The 22333-nt window shown below is 39.4% G+C and overlaps 1 protein-coding gene across 3 annotated transcripts in view; it reads left to right on the forward strand.

Moving 5' to 3' along the window:
• LOC131236659 (uncharacterized) overlaps positions 1 to 22333 on the forward strand; it is an 85369-nt gene that overhangs the window by 48934 nt on the left and 14102 nt on the right. For 2 of the 3 annotated variants that reach the window (XM_058233976.1, XM_058233978.1), the window contains 6 exons: positions 2714 to 2856; positions 2952 to 3075; positions 15293 to 15367; positions 16806 to 17213; positions 17296 to 17388; positions 17470 to 17629. In XM_058233976.1, the coding sequence (XP_058089959.1) occupies positions 2714 to 2856; positions 2952 to 3075; positions 15293 to 15367; positions 16806 to 17213; positions 17296 to 17388; positions 17470 to 17629 (1003 nt within the window). The remainder of the gene's footprint in view (positions 1 to 2713; positions 2857 to 2951; positions 3076 to 15292; positions 15368 to 16805; positions 17214 to 17295; positions 17389 to 17469; positions 17630 to 22333) is intronic. The other variant, XM_058233977.1, reaches the window with a different exon arrangement.

Consider the following 22333-nt stretch of genomic DNA (forward strand, 5'->3'; position numbering starts at 1 on the left):
ACCTATTATGTGCGCTTGTTTTTTTTGTGATTTTTCAAAAATATTTCTAAGTGTGATTTGGGGTCTCTTTTTTTTTTTTTTTTTTAATTTTAATTTTTTTAATTTTTATAACAATCCTTGAAGTTTCATTGAAAAATTTGACCAATTTCTCAATGTTTCCCCATGTTTCCCAACAACAACGATAAATTACGCGATACAACCAACATTTCCCGTGCGATAACCGATATGTATCCGTATCCCAAGGGTGCGATACATTACGTGATAACGATACGGAAAACATTGCCCTATATCTATGTTATGGAAGTCTCTAGAGATGATTTAGGTGCCTCTCAAGATTTTTTATTTTTTTTAAAAAATTCAATAAAATAATTTATTAAAAAAATCCAGTGCCTATTCAACCTTTCAGCATATCGATGTGATATTTATTTCATTTTTAGGTCACACATGATGACATTTTATCTTAAAATTAACTTGGGTATCATTTTCTATATCTTTACTTTTTTATTTTTTCTTTCTATATTTATATTTCCTTGTAATTTTCAGTTAATTTGGATAAGACTTAGATGACGATGATGATATTTCGTTATATTTTGAGAGAAAGGGGGAAACTCGGCTTGACTCGATCGAGCTACCTGACTTGTCCAATATGAATCTACTTAGGACCGAACGAGTTGGTCTGAGTCTTTGAGTTTAAAACCATGGTTAGGAATTAGGATCATCCAATCATCATGATTTTTTGTCCATGGTGTGTCCCTACTGGTTCGACTAAATGGATTGCCTAGATCGATGAATGGCCATCCCACAGGTAAATTAAGAGCCTTGAGGATTTGGCTACTGCTCTAATTAAAGTGTAGTCATTAGCATTTCCCTTAGGCACACACATGTACGGTTCCCAGATGCTTTGAACGTCTATCTTCTAACAACTAGGCAATTCCTCACCTTTGGTCTTGCTTCATGGAACTCGATTCTTACATGCTTTGACTTTTAACATTTTAATAACATGTAACTCCCTGCTCGTCCAACTTCATGCAACTGAGACACACATGTACCCAGTGTTCGGAATATCGGTATCACATTATGTATCACATCCTTGGGATACAAATATGCATCAGTTATCATATGGGATATATCGTTTGTATTGGATAATTTACCACACTTTTTGGAAACATGGGGTAACGTTGGGAAAATGGTTGAATTTTTCAATGAAACTTCAGGGATTGTTAAAAAAGACCTTAATCCAACATCTCAAAAAGAAGTGCACATAATAGGTTTCCTTTGTATAGGGTCCTAAACTATGCGCTGTCTGACTAAGTAATGCAACTATGTTTGAAATTGAATGCATAATATTTAGAGTGTATGTGATGATAATTTCATCAAACACTCCTAAATACTTTGAAATTAGTCTCAATTGACAACCAGTTGAAGGGAAATTTTGAAAAAAAAAGATATTTTAATAAATTTTAATTAAAAAAGGATTTTTATTTTCCGAAAATTGACAAGGACTTAACAAATATGTAGATCAGCCCCAGACACGTTTGATTTCATGTTTGGAGTCAACATTGCAAGCAATTTGGGAGAAATTGGGGAAAATTTAAAAATTCCCCATTTTTCCCCAAATCGGACCACTTACACTCAAAATTTGAAATTAGAGTGTATGTGATGATCATTTTATCAAATACTCGTAAATACTTAGAAATTAGTCTCAATTGATAGCTGGTTGAAGGAAAACTTCGAAAAAAACATGGAGAACATGAAGAACCAATGGATACCGAAATCAAAGCTCCAACTACATGATTTTTCATGCAAAACATGAAGAACCAATGGATTTGTAATCATTTAACAATGATGTAACATAATTTCAACCAAAAAAAAAGGATTGGAAATTGAAAATGCTTACCGGTTCGAACATGTGGGATATATCAGCACTACTTGTGCATTTTGTATCGCACAGGTGGTATACAAGATATATCGTGGGATATATCGGCTGATATCGTTGATATTTAAAACATCGCATTTACCTATTATAATTACTCTCTCATCTATTGTCAGGGTAGTGAAATGTTTAAAACAAAAAATTGAATATCTCGGTTATTGTTTTCATGCTTATGCAATCACGTTAGGAACGTTTACTATTCTATCATGTATATCACAAGAGGGACTCCAAGTTACAGTTTCTCCCTACATTATATATACACTGTACTGTTGTAGTTTTTAGTAGGTTTGCTTAACTAAGGCTGTATTGGGATGTGCAAGCAAATTAACATGTGAATATTCATTTTGGTCAAGAGAAGATGAGAAGACTAGTGATGTTTGCGAGTATTCATAGGTAGTCCCCAAAATGTGTTTCTTTCAGGTCCAAGTTGAATATAACATAATTGCAATTTGGAGCCCAGACCCTCAGTATGAATACAAAGGAAATTACAATGTGGTCACTTCTACTTCTAGTAATTTCAATTCAATTCAATAGTGCATCCAATGCACTCTAAGCGCCTTGGGATGTGTTTGTTATCAGGCCTACAAATGTTAGGGACCATTTAGGATATCCAAAATGCTTTTAGAAGATTTCTGTACAGACCGAGAAAAGAAGTGCATAACCACATCACCTCTGCAACAGTTATTTTGATTACTCCGATGGCATTGGCTTCCATCTCATTTGTGTGCTCAGAATGATCATTTAATAAGTTTGTGAATCTTATATTTCTTTTATCCGCAGCATGCTACAGACTTCTTGTCTCCACACCTAAAGAATACAGACAATCTACTGCGCATGCATGCTTACTGGGCTCGTTTAGAGTCTAGTCTTGGAAAAGATTTGACTGCAGCTCGTGGAGTATGGGAGAGCTTGATTAAGACGAGGTCTGATCCTTCATTGTATCTAAAGTTGCAAATTTCACCATTATGTTTTCTTCTTTCTTGCTTTCGCTATTTTTACTTGCTATTTGTTTACTTAGTGGATCGATGTTCGAAGTCTGGCAAGGTTATATTGCAATGGAAATTGAACTGGGCCATATAAATGAGGCAAGATCCATCTATAAGAGATGCTACAGTAAAAGGTTCTTGAGAACAGGTTCAGAGGTATGGCTTTTGTAATATTATGACAGCATAAAATTCTCTTGTTAAAAAAAGGGCAGCAGATGCTTCTCTGAACTGTATTCTTGATGGTAGAATTGGTGGTTTCTTACCGTACTCTGTTAGGTGTTACTTAGCTAGCTCTGAGCATGATTTGAAGCTTTAACTTGGTGTTTCAGTTTTTTATACTTATTTTATATTTCGATAGGCTTCGTTTGTAGTTTCTAATGTGGAGTCTACCTTCTATCCAAGTGAAGAGAAGGCAACTAATATTTTCTTTTATTACAAACTTGACCAATTCCTGCATTTAGATGGTGATGTTGCACATGTGAGAACTATGGAATCACTAGAGCTATCCAGTTTTCTCTAGTTCAGGTAGTGCGATTACCACTGGCATGCTTGTGCTTCACCCTTCCACTACTAGAAGGGTAATGTAAGGACACCGAAGTGTTCATTTGCTCAACTGTCCCAAATGTAAGCGAATGGAATTACTTTAATAGAAAGTAACACCTAAGTTTCTCAACTCTCAAACAAAATCAAAAGTGGAAGAAAATGTAGGACTGATGTAGAAATTGAAAACAACATACATCAGGACCCCTTCCTGTAAATGACTTGTTAACTTGTCTATAACCAATACAAAAAAGATATGGGCTCACTGCCAACCCCTAGAGCAAGTCTACAATTGTTTCAAACTCACTTGTCTCTACACTACATGTCCTCACATTTGTTACCACTCCCACATATCATCCCTAATCATGTCAATATATCCTCATGAACTCTATTCTTTCCCAGCACCCACTAGATTAATTCCCGAGGGCTGCTCTCTTTGCTCCTGTCGGTTGTGCTTGTACCTTTGTTTTGTCCTGATGGGTAGTTGTCTCTCTACCTTTGCTCTTGGTGTTATTTTTTCAACTCATGACTTTGCCAATGATGGTGGAACCAGATCCATCACCTATTCTTGCCAGTGTTTTAAGTGTCGGCGATATCGGCCAATATATCCCACGATATATCTTGCATCCCACTTGTGCGATATGAAACACACAAGTAATGTGATAAATCCCACATGTTCGATCCAGTGAGCATTTTCTATTTTTGATCCTTTTTTTTTTTTCCTTCTGTAAATCATGTCAAATCAATGTCAAATTGTTACAAATCCGTTATTTTTCATATTTTGCATGCAAAATCATGGATTGGGAGTTTCGATTTCAAGATTTGGAGATGGGTCAAGTTGAGGAAAATTGAAAAAAAAAAATCAAAATTTCCCAATTCTCGCAAATTAGTTGCAATCTTTGTGTCTAAACATAAAATTAAATATGTAACCTAAACTAGTGATTCTCCTTTTGCTTTTGAATGTATTGCGTGTGTTTCTACTCGTCTTCGTACATTTATAAATTATATGAATAGATTTTGAATATATTTGCATCAATTCAATTAGACAATGCATAGATTAGGACCCCATACAAAGAAAACCTATTATGTGCACTTGTTTTTTGTAATGTTTTGATTTATAAGCGTGTATTAATGTCTTTTTTAACAATCACTGAAGTTGCATTGAAAAATTCGACCAATTTCCCAATGTTTCCCTATGTTTCCAACAACAACAATCCATTACGCGATACAAATGATATATCCCATGTGATAACTGATACGTGTTCGTAGTATTGGCATCGCTACAAGTTTCGTTGGCTAGGGATACCAAAACATGTCGATATCGTTGATAACCAGAAATGCAGGGAAACATACGAAAAACGGTGGATTTTTTAGTGGTACTTTAGGAGATGCAAAAATACACGTTTGTATATTTAGGAATAAAAAAAAAATTGCAAAAAGAATGCATACATAATAAGTTTCTATTTAATGGGGGCCTGAAAGCATGTGCCGTCATAAGAAATTAGTCTAACCATCCCATCTAACCATCCAACCTTCCATTTAAACATCCATTGATATTTTAGAATACCAACAACAAATGATGTTTTGCCAAGAAATCATCAACAACTGGAAAGGAAATGAAAGATTGTGGTCTTGATATCGCACATATTTGCGATAACGATAATATTGAGATATTATCCATGACAAATTGAAGACTGCATACAACCATGTGCCCATAAAAATTGAAATGATTTTTTTTTTTTTTTTTTTAAAATAAACAATCTTTTGGTGATATCGATACGTTGGCGATATTATTGAAATATCGGTGATAGACTCGTGATACAAGCATCACCTAGAATTTACGTAGTCGAAAATATTGGCGATACACTGGCGATATCGATACATTAGCAATACAAGTGTTAAAGCTTCTTGATATACATTGATGTGCCATCGCCTAACAGCTCATGCTTTTAGAGGAAGTTGTGATTTGACATTGTATTAGAGTGAATGGTCTAGTGTTTGAATCTCGAGAGTAACAAATATGGCTCCCTAATATAATCTCCCACAGGGGGCCGTTTATGGTGTGAGTTGTGAGTGTCTCTCCACCTTTGCCTAGTTTGTTCCCGTGCATAGTTCCACCCTGCACGTGCAGGGGAGTGTTAAAGTCCTTTGATATACATTGATACGCCATCCCCTAACGGCTCAAGCTTTTAGAGAAAGTGGTGATTTGACAACAAGCGACACTTTGAATTTACACAATTGAAAATATTGGCGATTAGATTGGTGATATCGATACGTTGGTGATACTTAGCGATACATTGTTGATAACTGGAATTTTTTGTATTACCAATGTTAACGGTATTGCTACCAGTGTTATCGGTATTGCTGAGCTAGAGATAAAGATAATATCAGAGATATTTTAATAATATTAGGGATAATTTGAAAAATGCGTGTCCGTATCCTAAGGGTGCGATACGTAACGCGATACCGATATTTCGAACATTGTTTCCCACAACAGGTTTTGAAATGCCTAATAAGTTAATTTGGTGGGTATTGGGAAAGGAGTCTCAAGTGGATATAGTGGCGTGATTAAAGATATATATGAGGTAGCAGTAACAATTGCCAAGACTGCTAATGGAGAGACAAGTGAGTTCCCAAATACTGTAGGCATACCCTAGGGGTTGGCATTGAGCTTATATCTTTTTGCATTATTTATGGATGGGTTAATGGGGGCATTTATAGGAAGGTGTCCTATGGTGTATATTTTTTGTAGATTAGTTTTCATTAATGAGATGAGGTGGTAAACACAAAGCTAGAACTATGGAGGAATGTTTTAGAATCTAAAGATTTTATAATTAGTCAAACTAAACAGCGCATGTGAAATGCAATTTTAGTAAAAATAGGAGTAGAAACGTTGAATTAGTCAAGATTGTTGACAAAGAAGTACTCTGTGGTGGAGTTATTGGTGGCTGACTGCTTCTCTAGTTCTGTTGGGGGAGGGGCATGGCTTCCTCCTTTTAGGCATAACTTGACTGTTCTTGTAATCAGTGTTCGAGTTATCGGTTAAATGTCGATAATGTCGATGATAATATCGGAGCCGCTAGCGCTGCGACACCGAAACCCCCTAAATTCGTTTCTCTGCCAGTTGTTGGCGAAAAATCGGCAATTTTTTTTAGATGGGCGATATTATCGGCGAAAGCCATTTCATACTCCATTATCGATGAAATATTGGGAGATATTATCGGCGTCCGTCCGATATTTTCGAAATCTCGACTGTAGCGCTACCTACCCCTCTTTTCTCTGATAAATATCGGGAATATCGGGGAAAATAAATTTTAGAGTACCTGGTTAATCGGAAGTCGGAACCGGAGTTGGAACAGGAGCTTCTCGATCGACAAAGCCAGTAACTCGCCATCTCCCCTCTTTAGGGTTTTTTTAATTTCTTCCTTCGAGTGAATATCCTTCTCGCGCCAGGAAATCGGATTTCGTACCGAACGAAAATTGCTCTCGGGAAATCGAATTTCGCCGAGCAAAAATCCCTCTCGCGCGAAAATCCCTCTCGCGAAAACCCCGCGAGTGTGAAAGCTTCTCTCGCCGTGGGAGGAAAAGGGTATGGATGCACTGGTGCGAAGAGGAGTACGCTCCTATCGTACTGACTAAACTCAGCGGGGCCCACTTTGAATGTATGTGGTCTATCTAAGCCGTCCATCTATTTTTCCATCTAATTCAAGGGGATGAGCCCAAAATTGAAGCATATACAAAACTTCTGTGGCCCCCAACAATTTTTCAACGGTAGACGTGCAATTCAACTGTTTCCTGCGGTGTGGTCCAGCCATGATGTATGTATATTGTCCACTCCCTTCATCCATTTTTACAGATCATTGTAGGGCTTTATCCCAAAATTGAGATGGATAAAAATCTCAGGTAGACCACACCACAGGAAAATAGTAGTAATTGGATATCCATCATTTAAATCCTCATGAGGCCCACTGTACAGTTTATTTGACATCCAATCTGTTAATTAGGTCATATAGACCCAGATTAAGGGAAAAAACACAGATCAGGTTGTTCCAAAACCTTTACGGCCCTCCAAAAAGTTTTTAATGGTCAAAGTTCATTCAACATTGTTTCTTGTAATGTGGTCCAATTGAGATTGGGATATACCTCTTTTTTTTTCCATAAGATAAAATTATCTATAAAAATAGATGAACGACATGGATGACACACATACCTCATGGTGGGGCCCACAAAGCACGGTAGGGGAGTAGCCAATCCGTTTCCAACGCTCAAGTAAGCCGTACTAAAGGAAATTGTGGTTAGGGAAATTCCTACCGTTGAAACCTTCCTGGGTTCAACAATGATGTTTAGAAGCCATCTGTATCGTTAATAAAGTCATTACTATTGAGATGAACTGAAAACAAAAATATTGGCATGATTCAAAAATTTTATGGCCCCACGAATATTTCAACTGTGGACGTTTAATTATCACGTTTTAAGATCACTTGAGCTTTAAATACAGTTCGTTTTTCCCATAAGGTCCTAAAATGAACTCACAAAACAGATGAACGTAAAGGATTTTTCACAAACATCACAATGGGCCCCACCTGAGCTTACAGCACAGGAAGGAAGAGTCCCGTGTTGCTGTTGAAAGGGGGTGGATGGAAGCGGATTGCATACTCAGTACAACGTACTGTGTAAACTCTGTGGGGTCCGCCGTGATTTATGTATTTTATCCAGTCTGTCTATCCATTTTACCAGATAATTTTAGGGCCTTAAATCAAAACTGAAGGATATATAGGGCTAAAATGGACCACACCACAGGAAACAGTGTGAATTGAAGTTATACCGTTGAAAAATTCTTAGGGGCCACAGAAGTTTTGGATCAAGATTATATTTGTTTTTTCCTTTCATCCATGTTTGTTTGATCTTATGAACAGTTTGGATGAAAAATAAACATCACTCAGGGGCAGAGAAAGGTTTCAACGGTGGAAATCATTATTTCCAATGTTTCCAGTGGTATGGTCCACTTGAGATTTGTATAAGCTTCAATTTTGGGCTCAACGCCTAAAATGAGATGGAAAAACGTATGGAAGGTGTGGATAAACCAGATAAATTCACAGTGGGCCCAACTGAGTTTTCTCGGCACAATAAGAGCGTACATGCAATTTGGGGTGGATTGGCTACCGACAAGAGCCGTAGCCAAAAGAAACGGACTGGCTACGGCCCCTGCCACCCACCAATGGCTGGTGGTCTATGCTCAGTGGGCCCCACCATGATGAATGTGTTTCATCCATGCCGTCCATCTATTTTCCTACATCATTTTATAAAATATCAACTTCATCCAAAAACTTCCATGGCCCTCAGGAGTTTTCCACGGTGGACGTCATCATCCCACCGTTTCCTGTGGTGTGGTCCATTTGATCTTTGAAAATGCTTCAATTTTCAACTTCTACTCTAAAATGAAGTGGTAAAACAGGATGGACAACGTAGATAAGATACATACATCACGGTGGGCCCTAGAGAGTTTACTCAGCACGCTGACTTACTCAGTACGCAATCTGTGTCCTGTGCTAACTACGGACACGGATTAGATACTGACAGGTTAAGTAGCGAGTTGGCTACTAAAGTGACGTCACCAAGTTCTGTGGGCCCCACTATAATGTATGTGTTGTATCCACACCGTCCATCCATTTTGAGATATCATTTTAGAGTATGAACCAAAAAATGAAGCAGATAAAAATCTGTAGTGGACCCTACCACAGAAAACAGTGGGGAGAGTGATTCCCACCATTGAAACTATCCTACGGCCCACCATAATGTTTATTTGAAATCCAACCTGTTCAAAAGTTAAAAAAGCAATGAAAGAAGGGAAAACACCAATATCAGGTTGATCCAGAACTCTTGTGCCTTTTAGAAGTTTTTAATGGTGGGCGTTACTGCCCCACTATTTTCTGTGCTGGGTCCACTGGAGATTTGGATTTAACTCATTCTTTGGATCTTGCCCTAAAATGATCTCTCCAAATGGATGGACAACATGGATACAAAATATGTGCCGTGGACAACCTACATCATTTTATAATTAAATACAAAAACTGATGAATGGGGTGGATATAGAATAAATATATCAAATTCCCAAAAATCAAGATAATTAGTTAAATAAATGGGCTACACCAGAGGGAACAAGTTGGGAGATAACGTCCACCCTTTATTTACATGGCCCATCATGTTGTACGTATAAATCACAATAGGCCCCATAAAGTTTACTTGTTATGTAATCTGCAAACTCTTTCCTCAATTGTAATTTATATGAAATTTTGATTTGATCTAACATCTTAGCCCTTGAAATGATTTGGGCTTATTACACTGAATACGAGCTGATGCACTTTTTTCTTTTGTCGATTATTGCAAATTTGTATACTACTGGGGAGTAAAATGTCGTCTGGATCGGGAAAAGGAGGAGCAAGGGACATTGGGTGGAAACATGGACGGCCAGTGGAGGGGAATAAATATGGGGCCATATGCAACTATTGTGGCCAAGTGATACGGAGTGGGAGAGTGTCTAGGCTAAAGGAACATTTGGCAGGGGGATATAAGAATGTAAGAGACTGTCTAAGTGTAACAAGGCCAGTGAGAGAGGAGATGAGAAGAGTGTTGACCGAAGCAAAGTCACGCAAGCTGCAGCAAAAGGATTGGGAGGGATATGAGGGAGGAGCTACGAGGCACTGGACGGGGCCTAGGTGCTATCGACCAACACGATGATGACGACGATGAGGGGATCGTGTACCCCAATGACTGTATTATAGCTCGAGCAATGAGTGATTTTAGACAAGTGATTTGTGAATCTCGGGCTTCAGAGTGGGAGGGGGAGCAAAGAAGACGGATTGATGAGAGTAGGCCGTCGTTTGAGACGTCCCGACATAAGGCTGGTGGGAGCAGCAAACGATTTGGGGGAGGCAGCGGGCATGGCCTACAACGCACGCAAAGCGCTCGTGTCCCAGATGCACCCATCGCAGGCGTTAATAAAAAAAAGATTAAAAAATATGTGGAGCAAGGGGCTCAGAGAGAAAGTGGGTGGCGCTATATCTAAATAGTTCATCTCGAGCCATGTACCAGCAAATGGAGTAGCCAGTCCTTACTTCAAAAATACGATTGAGAAGGTGCAGCGTGCCGGGCCCGGCGTGAAGCCTCCTACGCCACAGGAGATTCTTAGCGTCTACCTCGATTGGGAACACGAGGAGTTGTAGGCTTGGGTACGTGGACTTAAGCCAAACTGGAAGTAGTATGGGGTAACAATCATGTGTGATGGGTGGACAGGACCCACGAAATTGTCCATTATCAATTTCATGGTGTACTGCAGAGGACAACCGGTTTTCCTCAAATCCATTGATGCATTGGCCAGAATAAAAGATCACGAATACATATATGCTCTCCTAAAAGGAGTGGTTAAAGAGGTTAAGTCCTAAAATGTTGCCCAAGTTGTGACGGACAAAGGCAGTGTGTTTGTTAAGGCAGGGAAGAAATTGATACAGAAGTTCAATCTTTATTGGACCCCGTGTGCGGCACACTGCATTGATTTAATGCTCAAGGAGATAGGACAGAGGGATTCTGTCAGGAAAACCATCCACGATGCGAGGAAAATGACAAACTTTATATACAATTACTCATGGTTGTTGGCTGCAACGCGTGAGTGTTGTGGAGAGGACATCGTTAGACCAGGCGTGACACGATTCGCCACGAACTTCATTGCACTTGACAGCTTATACAGGCACCGCGTGGGTCTCAGAAATTTGTTCAGATCTGAGAGATACATGGAGTGGAATCAGAAGAAGACTGAGGGTGCAAAGACCCGTTCGAATATAGTACTTTCCGATTCATTCTGGGATAAAGTTCACAACGTCGTTTCCTTCCTGCATCCGATATACAGTGTCTTACGAGCCGTAGATAATGAGATGTGGCCTTCGAGGGTCAATATATGAACTTATGAGAATTATGAGATAGGGGATAATGATTGCAATCCCCACTTTGTATCAGTGGGTGATTGATATCATCGATCGTCGATAGACTAAGACTCTCGAGCATCCACTCCACCAAGCTGGTAAGTTTGTTAATACAACTGAGTACTTTAAGCATTACTTTTGTTTGTATGTTAATACAACTGAGTAACTAATATTTGGGTTTCAACATACTACCTGAATCCCAAATTTCATTATAAACGTCGGCTCCATGAGAATCAAGATTTGACGATAGCCGTCCATGAGGTGTTTGAACGATTGTTCTCAGAATCAACAGCGTAAGTAGATTTTCGTTACCAGGTAATGCAATAAAATTTCTTCCTTATAGCCTCTAGAAATATGAGTGATTAAAAATAATAACCTATAAATCCGTGTTTACAGTTGTTGCGGTTTAGGGATGCGAGGGGTACATTCTCATCCGCACTAGCAAAAGCATCGACTAAAACGATGATGCCGTGTGAGTATGGTAACATAATTAGGTAATTGCATTTTTCGTTTTAACTTCAAACTAAAACAAGCTCCTCATGGATATATAAGTGAGTGGTGGGCGATGTACGGAGTCGACATGCCCGCGTTGCAGTTATTGGCAGTCCGTGTTCTCGTACGACTGAATCCTCCTCACCGTGTGAGAGGAATTGGAGCGCATGGTCACTCATACACACCAGCAAGAGGAACAGACTAGCATATGAGAAGCCGCAAAAGCTTGTTTACTGCCATTACAATATGAAGTTAAGAGAGAGGCAGTTGCGGGTAGACCGAGACATGGAGGAAAATCAAGACCTGTTAGACCTGTTGTCTATAGGTAACATGGCACAGATAGGTGATGATGATGAGGACCCACTTTATGAGTGGGTCAAATCAGCTGATTTAGATGATGTGGAGGGAGGCCTTGCTCCATAGGTAGCCCAGGGAGTAGCGGCTCTGGGTATCGATGTCGATCAGGTAGTAGAGGAACAGAAGGCGGATACAGACTCCTTTAATCCTTTGGTGAGGAGTTCGGCACATTCCAATTAGGGTGAAGAAGCATCTTCATGGCCCCTTCCTCATCATCAAGTCGTAATGAGTGATGATGATGATGAGACTCAACCCCCACTTGACACTGGTCCTGGAAACGACAACGACAACGACGTTGATGAGGGAGGGGACGGAGGCACCGACACTAGTATAGGTGGTACTAGTGGGAGTGGGGATGGTAGTGGTGGGGGGTACACGACGGCTCAGAGCCAACGATCCGTTGGCTAGTTCACTGAGGAGAAGAGCTTTGACCATGCCACTCAGGACGAGGATCATGGATCTCGTCCACCACCCAGGGCGAAAGCATCAGAGCCCAGATATATGTTCGAGCGTCGTTTGAAGAAGAAAGCCGGACGCGCCGCGGCTGATGCTCTTACACGCAGCTTGTCATCATGGACATAAGTTCAGATCAGGGGAGCTCCACCTCTGTCCCACCTTATGCTCATGGGGGATATCACGGGTATGACCATGGCAGCTCTAACATTCAGTTACGCTCATCTACCCATGTGTACAGGCAGCCGGAAGATAGTTCTTCGAGTCATGACCCTTTGACAAGAGGATATTCGGGGTACCAATATGACTGGCAGCAATACTATCAAGGAGTCAGGGTTGGACTTGATCTATTCCCTCAGTACCCTGGTCAGGAAATGCCATCGATGTATGTCACACAATTTCCACGTCTAGGCTTACTCATACAGTTTGGGGAGGATGACTATCAGAGGTACATAAGAGAGTTCCTCAATTGCTACGAGCAGAGGATGACCTGGGAACAGTGCTGCCAATATGTTGGGTAGCAGTACTACTCTCAACTGCCACGGGATTTGGACAATGATTACGAGCCACCTCGTCACTCTATGTGGGGATGAAACATGGCTAGAAATGTGTATTTTTTTAATTCATTTACTTTTGCATGTCTTAATTGTTGTAAGCTTGCATTTGTATTATATAAATTAATTTTGGTTACTATTTGAGTGATTTTTTATGACAACGCATACTTTTTGGCCCCCATTAAATGGAAACTTCTAATTTAATGCATTATTTTTGCAAAATTTTCTTTCCTAAATATGTAAATATGTGTATTTAGGCATGTCCTGAAGTTTCACTGAAAAATTCCACCATTTTTCCCATATTTCCCCCATTTTCCCTGCATTTCCAGTTATCGGCGATATTATCGGCGATAATGATATTATATCTTTATCTCCGACCAACGAAACTTGTAGCGATACCGACAACTCGAACACTGCTTGTAATAGATGATTTGGTTAGCCTTTTATCCTGGGTGTAGGGGTTCCTGTCAAATTTACGAGATAGTGATGCATTGCTTTGGAGGCTTGGAAGTTCAGGTGCATTCTCCGTCTGCTTCTTCTGCCTTCATCTTGCTTAGTCAGAAGCTCCTAGCTCCTCGTAGCAATACTTGTTATACAGGCCCATTTTGGTCCTATGGAGCCCCTTTGAAGGTCCACTGCCTTTGCTTGGTTGGCCAGTAGGAGCCTCATACTAACGGAAGACGATCTCATCGAGAGGGCCCTCATCCTCCCCAATGTCTGCCTGTTATGACTTGAAGATGCGGAATCCGTCGACCATCTCTTCCTTCACCTGGTTCGGCATCTGTACTTTGAGTCTTTGACACTGTTCGTGGGTTTTGCCTTCTTCCATTGAAGGTCTTTTTCGTTCTTGGCATGGCTCTGATGGTGGGAAGCTTGGTAGGAAAAAGTGGAGATTGGTTTTCCTTGCTTCTTTGTGGTCCATTTGGGGTGAAAGGAATAATAGGTGCTTTTGTAATAAAAGGTTACTGGATCGTGTAAAGCTTTGTTTGAGGGATTGGGGGTCTTGAGGACTTTTCTCTAGGGTGCTCCAACCTTTGGCTGTTGAGGCACATTGTGCAAACATTGGGGGTGATCATGTGTCCCTTCTGCAAATTATCTAAGATGAGCACCTTTACCAACCAACCAAGCGAAAACTAAAACTCTGGGAGGGCTTTTGTACGACCAAATACAACTTCATTGCTATGTCCTCATCATGTCAGACATTTGATTGCATCCTTGCTCAGTGCATGTGTTACAGGAGACCTATTTGATCAGAAATAAGACTTCTCTCTTGAGTTAACTATTGACTTCAAAAACAAAAGATTCTGTTACATAACAATAGATCCCCTCATCCACTCACAATTTAAGATAACTCTAGGAAGCTCATGAATAGAACAGATTAACCTGCTGTAAAATGTGCCTCGTTCCCCATTTAAGAGTCCCTTGTTTTAGCACATTACTCTCACAAAATTACTCAAAGTAGGCCAAGCTCAACAAATTGCTAACTATGTAACCTCTGCCCTGATAGTTCAGAATGACTCTTTGAATTCCAGTTGCTTGATAAAATAATCTCCTCTTGGGAGGTTGTCTCTTTCTCATGAGAATTTTGACATTCTCATCGGTATTAATATTTTGTTGGCCTCTTGTATCCACAAGGTGATGACTCAAGCTGCATGCCGAGCTTGTCAGTCAGCAGGAGTTGGCTTCGGGTGGAGAGTTCCATTTTTCCTAACCTTTATTACAGTGGCTAATCACTTTGGAGAGTAATATGAAGTCTTCTGGATCCCCGTCTTCTAAATAATAGTATTGACTTCTTTACATAATTAATAAAGACAGGGGATCCATGCTTATATCTGATGCTGCTTTTCAGTTGGGATATGTTTTTGTAAATAGGTCTCATATAATGTATATTCTTTTCACGTCTTTGACCTAATCTTGGATAGGCTTTGATTGTCCATTCTGATATGTAGTATATTATGGATTAGATGATACCTTCCTTTCCTAAAACACAGAATCATTCAGGACATCTGCTATTCTTGGTTACGGTTTGAGAGAGAATTTGGTACTCTGGAAGATTTCGACCATGCTGAAAGGAAGGTATGATTTCTTGGCACTAGTTTCAATTTGCTTGCTTAGGTATCATGTGGCTTTTGCTTTTTAATCGTAGCTTCATCTGTAACTTTTTCATGAAATGCTAAGTACTTTATGTAATGTTTACTAGTGGTTCTTTGCTGCAATTAAAGCAGGCTTAATAGAACTTCAGGTGGTTAGTATAACCAATACTTTGCCCAGTACATGCACACAATGGTTGTGATTTTGATGAGAATTGTTATTGTTACCACCTAAATAATGTATTTAATCCATGTGCTAAAAAGAGAATGCAAATTTGCACATGATAATGATCAAATGCGCAAAAAATTAAAAGGCAAAAAAAAAAAAAAAAAAGAAAAAAAAAAAGAAAAAAAGAAGAAGAAAAGAAATCATTACTATTGGTAGGACAAATACTATGACGACGGATTTGTTATACCTACGTGGAAAGTTGAGAAACTCCAGGTAAAGAAACCTCAAGCATGAACTATTGCTATCTTGTGCGGCCTTGAGACTATGCTTCTGCCATAAAACTGAATGCATGAAACCTTGTTGCTTGACTTGAAACTCAACTGAGTTGACTTGGTTTTGCCTGACTTTTGAGTATTGATTCGAAAGACTATATGGAGGTTTGCATCAACCAGGTGACAAGGACACAACACCAAGGTGAATTCCAATTTTTTGGATTCCGACCAATATTATGAATTCCAGCAGCATATATGGCTTTACATTTGCCAAATCTCCACTTAAACATACAACACTGCCGGGGCTCTTTGAACATGGTGTTCGAACAGTTTCTTGGGCAGTTGCTCCACTAGAAACTAGAAGTGTCACTGTTCCAAAGAGTTACCAATCGCTTCATAGATGGTAATTGTTTTCACTAGTCTTTCTTGAAAACCTGTCTGCTACATATTCGTTTTGTAAAACCATTTGCTAAAATTAGAACACTTATCAACTTGTGCATCAAGCAACCAACAGTTGAAACTGGACTGGAAATTTCTAGTAAATGAAACTACTTAACCCGACAACATGAATCTGTGGGGTCCACTAATCAAGTGAATTGTCTTATGGGGCCAACAAGTTGGATCGTCTACATTCGGTTTGCTTTGCATATGTGGGCGTCCTAACTGATCATACTGATCATGGGGGCCCATCCATTGATTTGGCAGACCGTGGGGCCCATCATTATACTGCTGACGATAGGTCTGGGTGATCTGTGGCCTGTCACCAGGCTGAGCAGCTTAGAAATAGGAAGATTGATTCCCAATTGGAGTCCAAGTTTTTGAACATTTGCTTGTCATTGTCCTTGCAGTAGCCTTTTTTTTTTTTTTTTCTGGATACACCTCAGCTTTTCTGTTCTGCTGTGTTCTAGGCCTCTGTGTGACTGAAGTGCCAACTTTGAAGTAGATTTCAGAGCCTTTGATGGTTTTCCTCTTTCTAATCATAGGTGTTGCCCCGCCTCGAGGAGCTCAAGTTATTTAGATCACAACAGGAATCCAAAAATACAGCTGCCTCAGCATTTCCGAAAGAGAACCCTCCTGCAAAAAATGCCTCCCAAAAAAGGAAAACAGCTACCAGATCCACTGAGGAACAGCCTCCTCCAAAGCGACAAAAGGATACAACTAAGAAAATGGAAGTAGTCAGAAACAACGCAGGCCAGAAAGATACAGTGCAGAAATCATCTGAAAAAAATAATGCAGGATCTATCAATATTTCAGAGGGAGCCAATTTACCTGGAGCTGCAGACCCTGTAACCACAAATGAGAAAGTTGTAGGAGATTCCCCTTCCAAAGAAGCCAAACCAAGCTTCTACACAGACCAATGCACAGTCTTTATTTCAAACATTAGCCTTCAGGCAAGTTACTGTCACATAAGTGAATGATCTTAAGCTTCAGTCATGTATGTAGACCTAAACTAACACCTGCATCCCTGTATAGGCAAAGGAGGAACATCTACGTGAATTCTTCGGTGATAGTGGTGGTGTAACTGCTATTCGTTTATTGAAGGATAAGTTCACTGGCAAATCAAGGGTCTGTCACCCTCTGATCTTGGAATTTGTATATAAACTCTTTTTGTTGTGTATTTGAGTGACTCCCCTTGGCTTTGTACAGGGACTTGCTTATGTGGATTTCTCCGATGATGCACATCTTGAAGCTGCTGTTGCCAAGAACAGGCAGAAGCTGCTTGGAGAGAAATTGAGCATTGCAAGGTCAGATCCAAAGCAGAGCCGAAAGAGAGCATCTTCCGGAAGCAGTGCTGCAAGGGGGCAGGGTATGTTTCCATGTCATGGATTTCAAGAATTTAAAAGGACTGATAATTCTGTAAATCTCAGTAAATGTTCGAACAAGAGACATTGATGCAGGACTATTCCACCATCCAATGGGAGACCAACATTGATGTAGGATGGTTCCACCATCTAATGGGGAGACCAAAGAATGGTTGTCTTCCCGGTCTATTGAAGCTAAGGCCATTAGATTGCAGATAGGACCCAAATCCAGCCCATCCAAGGGTCCAATGTACAGTTTAGGTTTATCCAACTGTTCATATTGCAATATATGGACCATTCAACTGTCCTTACTGAATATCTGGATCACGTCAAGGGTCTAGATTGACCAGATCAACCCTTTGGATCAGATCAAGGGTTCTGATGGTTCTATCTGCGATTGTGGATTTTATAAAAAACAAATGGAGGATTGAACTGCAATAATGTGCACATTTGGGTCTCTTAAGTGTAAATGCAACAATTACACATGATTTTCATGATTTACAATGGATCCATTACTAGGAATGACCTGCGTGCCATAGCATCAAATTTCTAGAAATAAACAAACCAAGTGGATGGTTTAAATTATACTTGCATGTGATTAATCGTGTGGAGAATAGAGTTTCTTACACACTTGGATCATTATGGAACACATTGAGATATCATATGCTAAACAGATAGTGTTACCATATGAGTGACATTTAACCAACTTGCTATCTGATTCATCATCATGAGAAGCATGTCGATCCACACAAATGGAATCCATTCCAAGGTTGTTCTAACACAAATGTCCTCCACTACCATACTAAAGTCATTACTATGTTCATTTCCTTCATCTGACCAAGGCGACTGTCTATAGTCATACCATGAGCTGATATGTTAACAACGGGAATCTTTGTGGGCAAATTAGATGAACCTCTCGGTGTACATCCCTTGGGTATGTACCTTCGATTGGTATCGTCTGTGTAGCACCTCAGATCCAATCAACTTGGCATGAACACATATGTAAGTAATTATCCCTTGCCATGATGATAATCATTTCGTTACAAAGTACTTACGATCAGGCGAGATAAAGCATGTCATTCTCCCTGACATGGGATACATATTATGTCCATGCAAAGCAAATGTAGAAGCCATCCCAAGCTATTGATCCCTCATGCATCATAAATTAATACACACAGAGCTATTACTCTCATTATCTTACCATCTAGCACATTGGTGACAACCATAAGATCAATGTTATGTTCTTAACAGTAACATACTGTCCTGTCCAAAATTCCAACTGTTTAGACATCTAAATGAGGTAATAATATGGATACGTATTCTGATGTCTTTGGTGGAAATCTTGCAACTATTGCATGGTATCTCCCCTAGGTCTTTGGATGGAATCTAATACCATTATGTCTAACATGGGATACCTTAAAGAGTTCATATAGCCAGTCATATAACATTTTTCAATGTGAATAATAAAACAACAAATAATTACAAAATAGTGCTAATGAGGAATCACATAACCAGAAGGATAATCATCAAACTACCATTTTACAGGGAACAAATGATAGTAATAGATCCATAGAACAAGTCCAATAAACCAAATAGATCAACTAGGGTCACAAACCCAAAAAGGCTACGTCCTCCTTAAGTGCCACTCTACTACATCAGGTTTGGCCTATGATGCTCGTCGGCTTCTAGCTAATGCATGCTCGTTCCCTACTTCACTTTCCATCCCGTCTCTTTTGATTTCTACACAATCAGATTAGTAGCTTATCAGTCTAAGTGCATAGAATGCCTTTTTTAAAAAAGGGAACCACAGAAAGTGAGAGGAGAGCGTCATACCTACATTCGTCTCCCTTCCGAGCAAGGTATCCTATATTGGTAATGGTTTCCATAACGGTCATCACCATTACCGATACAAGTATCGGTCGTAACGGTCAATAGGGTGGTATAACGAGCGTTACAACCCTCGTAACGGTAGATTATTATTATTGTTTTTTTCCTGAAAAATTCTGAAAAAATATTTAGAAAATTTAAAATAATGTAAATATTCCAAATATGTATTTTTTTTTTTTTTTTTTTTAAGATGTTTATGAGAGCGTATCTAGTTTCTTGGCGAATTTATGAACATGGTTATGTGTCTCTAATATTTACTCATCACAATCAAGCATTAGAACTATAAATCGAAAAAAGGCATAAATACCATTTTTTCTATTTTCTGAAAAAATGGCCCTTAGGGCTTCTATTCGCCCAAATTGCTTCAATATATGGTTTTAATCCTAAAAACTATAGTAAGAGTGGTCGAAATCTGTCGTAAAATAATCTAGAAAAGTTTTTGGAATAAGAAAAGTGAAAAAATGAATTTAATAGAAAAAAGTGGTTTTTTTACCATTCCGGGGGTAATGGTCATCATGTCCTATAATGGCTGTTACGACCCTCGTAACGGCTGATACGGTCCCAAAAAACCAACTGCCTCGTTTCATCCCCATATCGTGTAATGGTTATGACCGTTACCTATACATACTGGCATTCACGATTGTATTTTAATGGACATGGAACACCTTGCTAGTGAGTTACTTCTTGTAGGCAACACAGTTGGCCTCGAAATGGCCTAGCCTTCCACAATGCTAGTATTCCTTTCCCTTACCCTTGCTTACTAGCAGGATTACTTGCACTCTTAGGGTTATTGTTCTTGTCCCTTTGCTCATCATCCCTTTTACGCTTTTGAAAGTTGGACTTGTCACCATAAGTGTTTTGCGCTAGCTATACATATTCCATTTTTGACATCTCAGAAGGTTGGCTTTGTAGAGGACCAATTGTGTGTGCTACCTCTTCTTATTGTACTTGAGCTCTTTCATATTATAATTATCAATGAACCTATCATGAATAGGTATCAATGACATGAGGATGTCATCTATAATTGTCTCATCTTCCTTGACATGTCCTAATAGCTCTAATTCATTATCAATCTCGAGCATTTTCATCACATGCTTATTAACTGGGGTGCCCATTGAGTCTCATGGTATATAATTTTTTCTCTGAGGGCTTGGACTTGAGCATTGACCTGGGCATCAAACATAACCTTTAGGTGCAGGAAACCTTTAATATGTTGCACATTTGGTTGTGAAGTACATAAGCTACGAAGGCCAATAGGTACACTTTAGCTACCTCATTCGCTTTCCCACTTAGCATATTTGGAAGAGACACCCAAGGGTTCATTATCGGTTTCAAGGCCACGTTCAAGCGGAAGAGAACTTTTTTTTTTTTTTTGAAGAGCAGGCGGAGGAGAACTTCACTAGGAAGAATATTATAAATTGGTTCCAGAAGCTCAAACTATTACATTCCTTGGAGCGACTAATATATGCCATTCCCGAGTCTCCTCCACTTGAACCCATCCCCGCAACTAATGATGAACCTTGAGTCTCTACCAAATACGCTAAGTGGGAAATAGACAATGAGGTGGCCAAACTGTATATATTGGCCTTCGTAGCTTATGTACTTTGCAAATGCGGAACATGCTAAAGGCTAATGATATCTTCCTACGCCTAAAGGGTATTTTGACGCCCAGGTCAATGTTCAAGTCCAAGCCCTTGAGAGAAAATTGTACATCATGGGACTTGAGGAGGTGCCTCAGTCAATAAACATGTGATGAAAATGCTTAAGGTTGCTAATGAAATGGAGCTAATTGAGCATGCTAAGGAAGATGAGTCAATATAAATGCCATCCTCATATCATTGACACGTTTGATAGGTTCATTGGGAATTATAATATGAAGGAACTCAAGTAAAATGAAGGGAAGCTGCACACGCAAATAGTCCTCTACAAAACTAACCTTTTGAGACATTAGAAATGACGTACTATAGCTAGCGAAAAGCTTCTCAAATGGCAAGTCTAATTCTCAAAAGCATAAGAGAGATGGTGAATAAAGGAGCAAGAAGAAACCCTAAGAGGGTAGGGTATGTAATCTTGTTGGTATGCAAGGTAAGGGGAAGGAAAAAGGAAAGGGAAACAAGGCATGCTGGCATCATGGAAAGCCTGGCCATTTCACGGCCAGGAGTGCTGCTTGCAAGAAGCAACTTGCTCGGGAGGCCAATGCAGGTACGACTCTCTCTTACTTTTCATGATTCCCTTAAGAAAAACCATTCTATATACTTGGATTGACAAGCTATCAATCTGATTGCACAAAAGGTTAGAATGGACATTATTGAAAGTGAAGTGGATGATGAGTATGTATTAGCTAGGAGCTGGGGAGTATTGTAGGTCGAGCCAAATAGTAGTAGAGTAGCGCTTGAGGAGTACATAACCTTTTTATGTCCTTGACCTTAGTTGATCTAATTTGGTTTATTGGACCCGTTCTATGAATTTATTATTATTATTATTATTATTATTATTATTATTATTATTACTATCCGTTCATTGTGAAACAATAGTTTGATTATTATTCGTCTGGTTTATATGGTTCTTCCTCATTAGTTCTACTCTATGATTATCTGTTGTTTTGTAATTCATGCTGAAAAATTCATGTGATTAATTGTTTCCGCTCTCATTATCACTATATCACATATATTGGATAGTGATAATGAGAGCAATAGCTCTAGGTTTATCATCTGGTGATTCATGATGGATCACTGGTTTGTGATAGCTTTCACAATTGCTTTGCATGAATTTAATAGAATGACATGTTTTACCTCACCCGATCGTGAGCACTATGTGACGAG

Source organism: Magnolia sinica, chromosome 2 (genome assembly GCF_029962835.1).
Source record: "Magnolia sinica isolate HGM2019 chromosome 2, MsV1, whole genome shotgun sequence".
Taxonomy (NCBI): domain Eukaryota; kingdom Viridiplantae; phylum Streptophyta; class Magnoliopsida; order Magnoliales; family Magnoliaceae; genus Magnolia; species Magnolia sinica.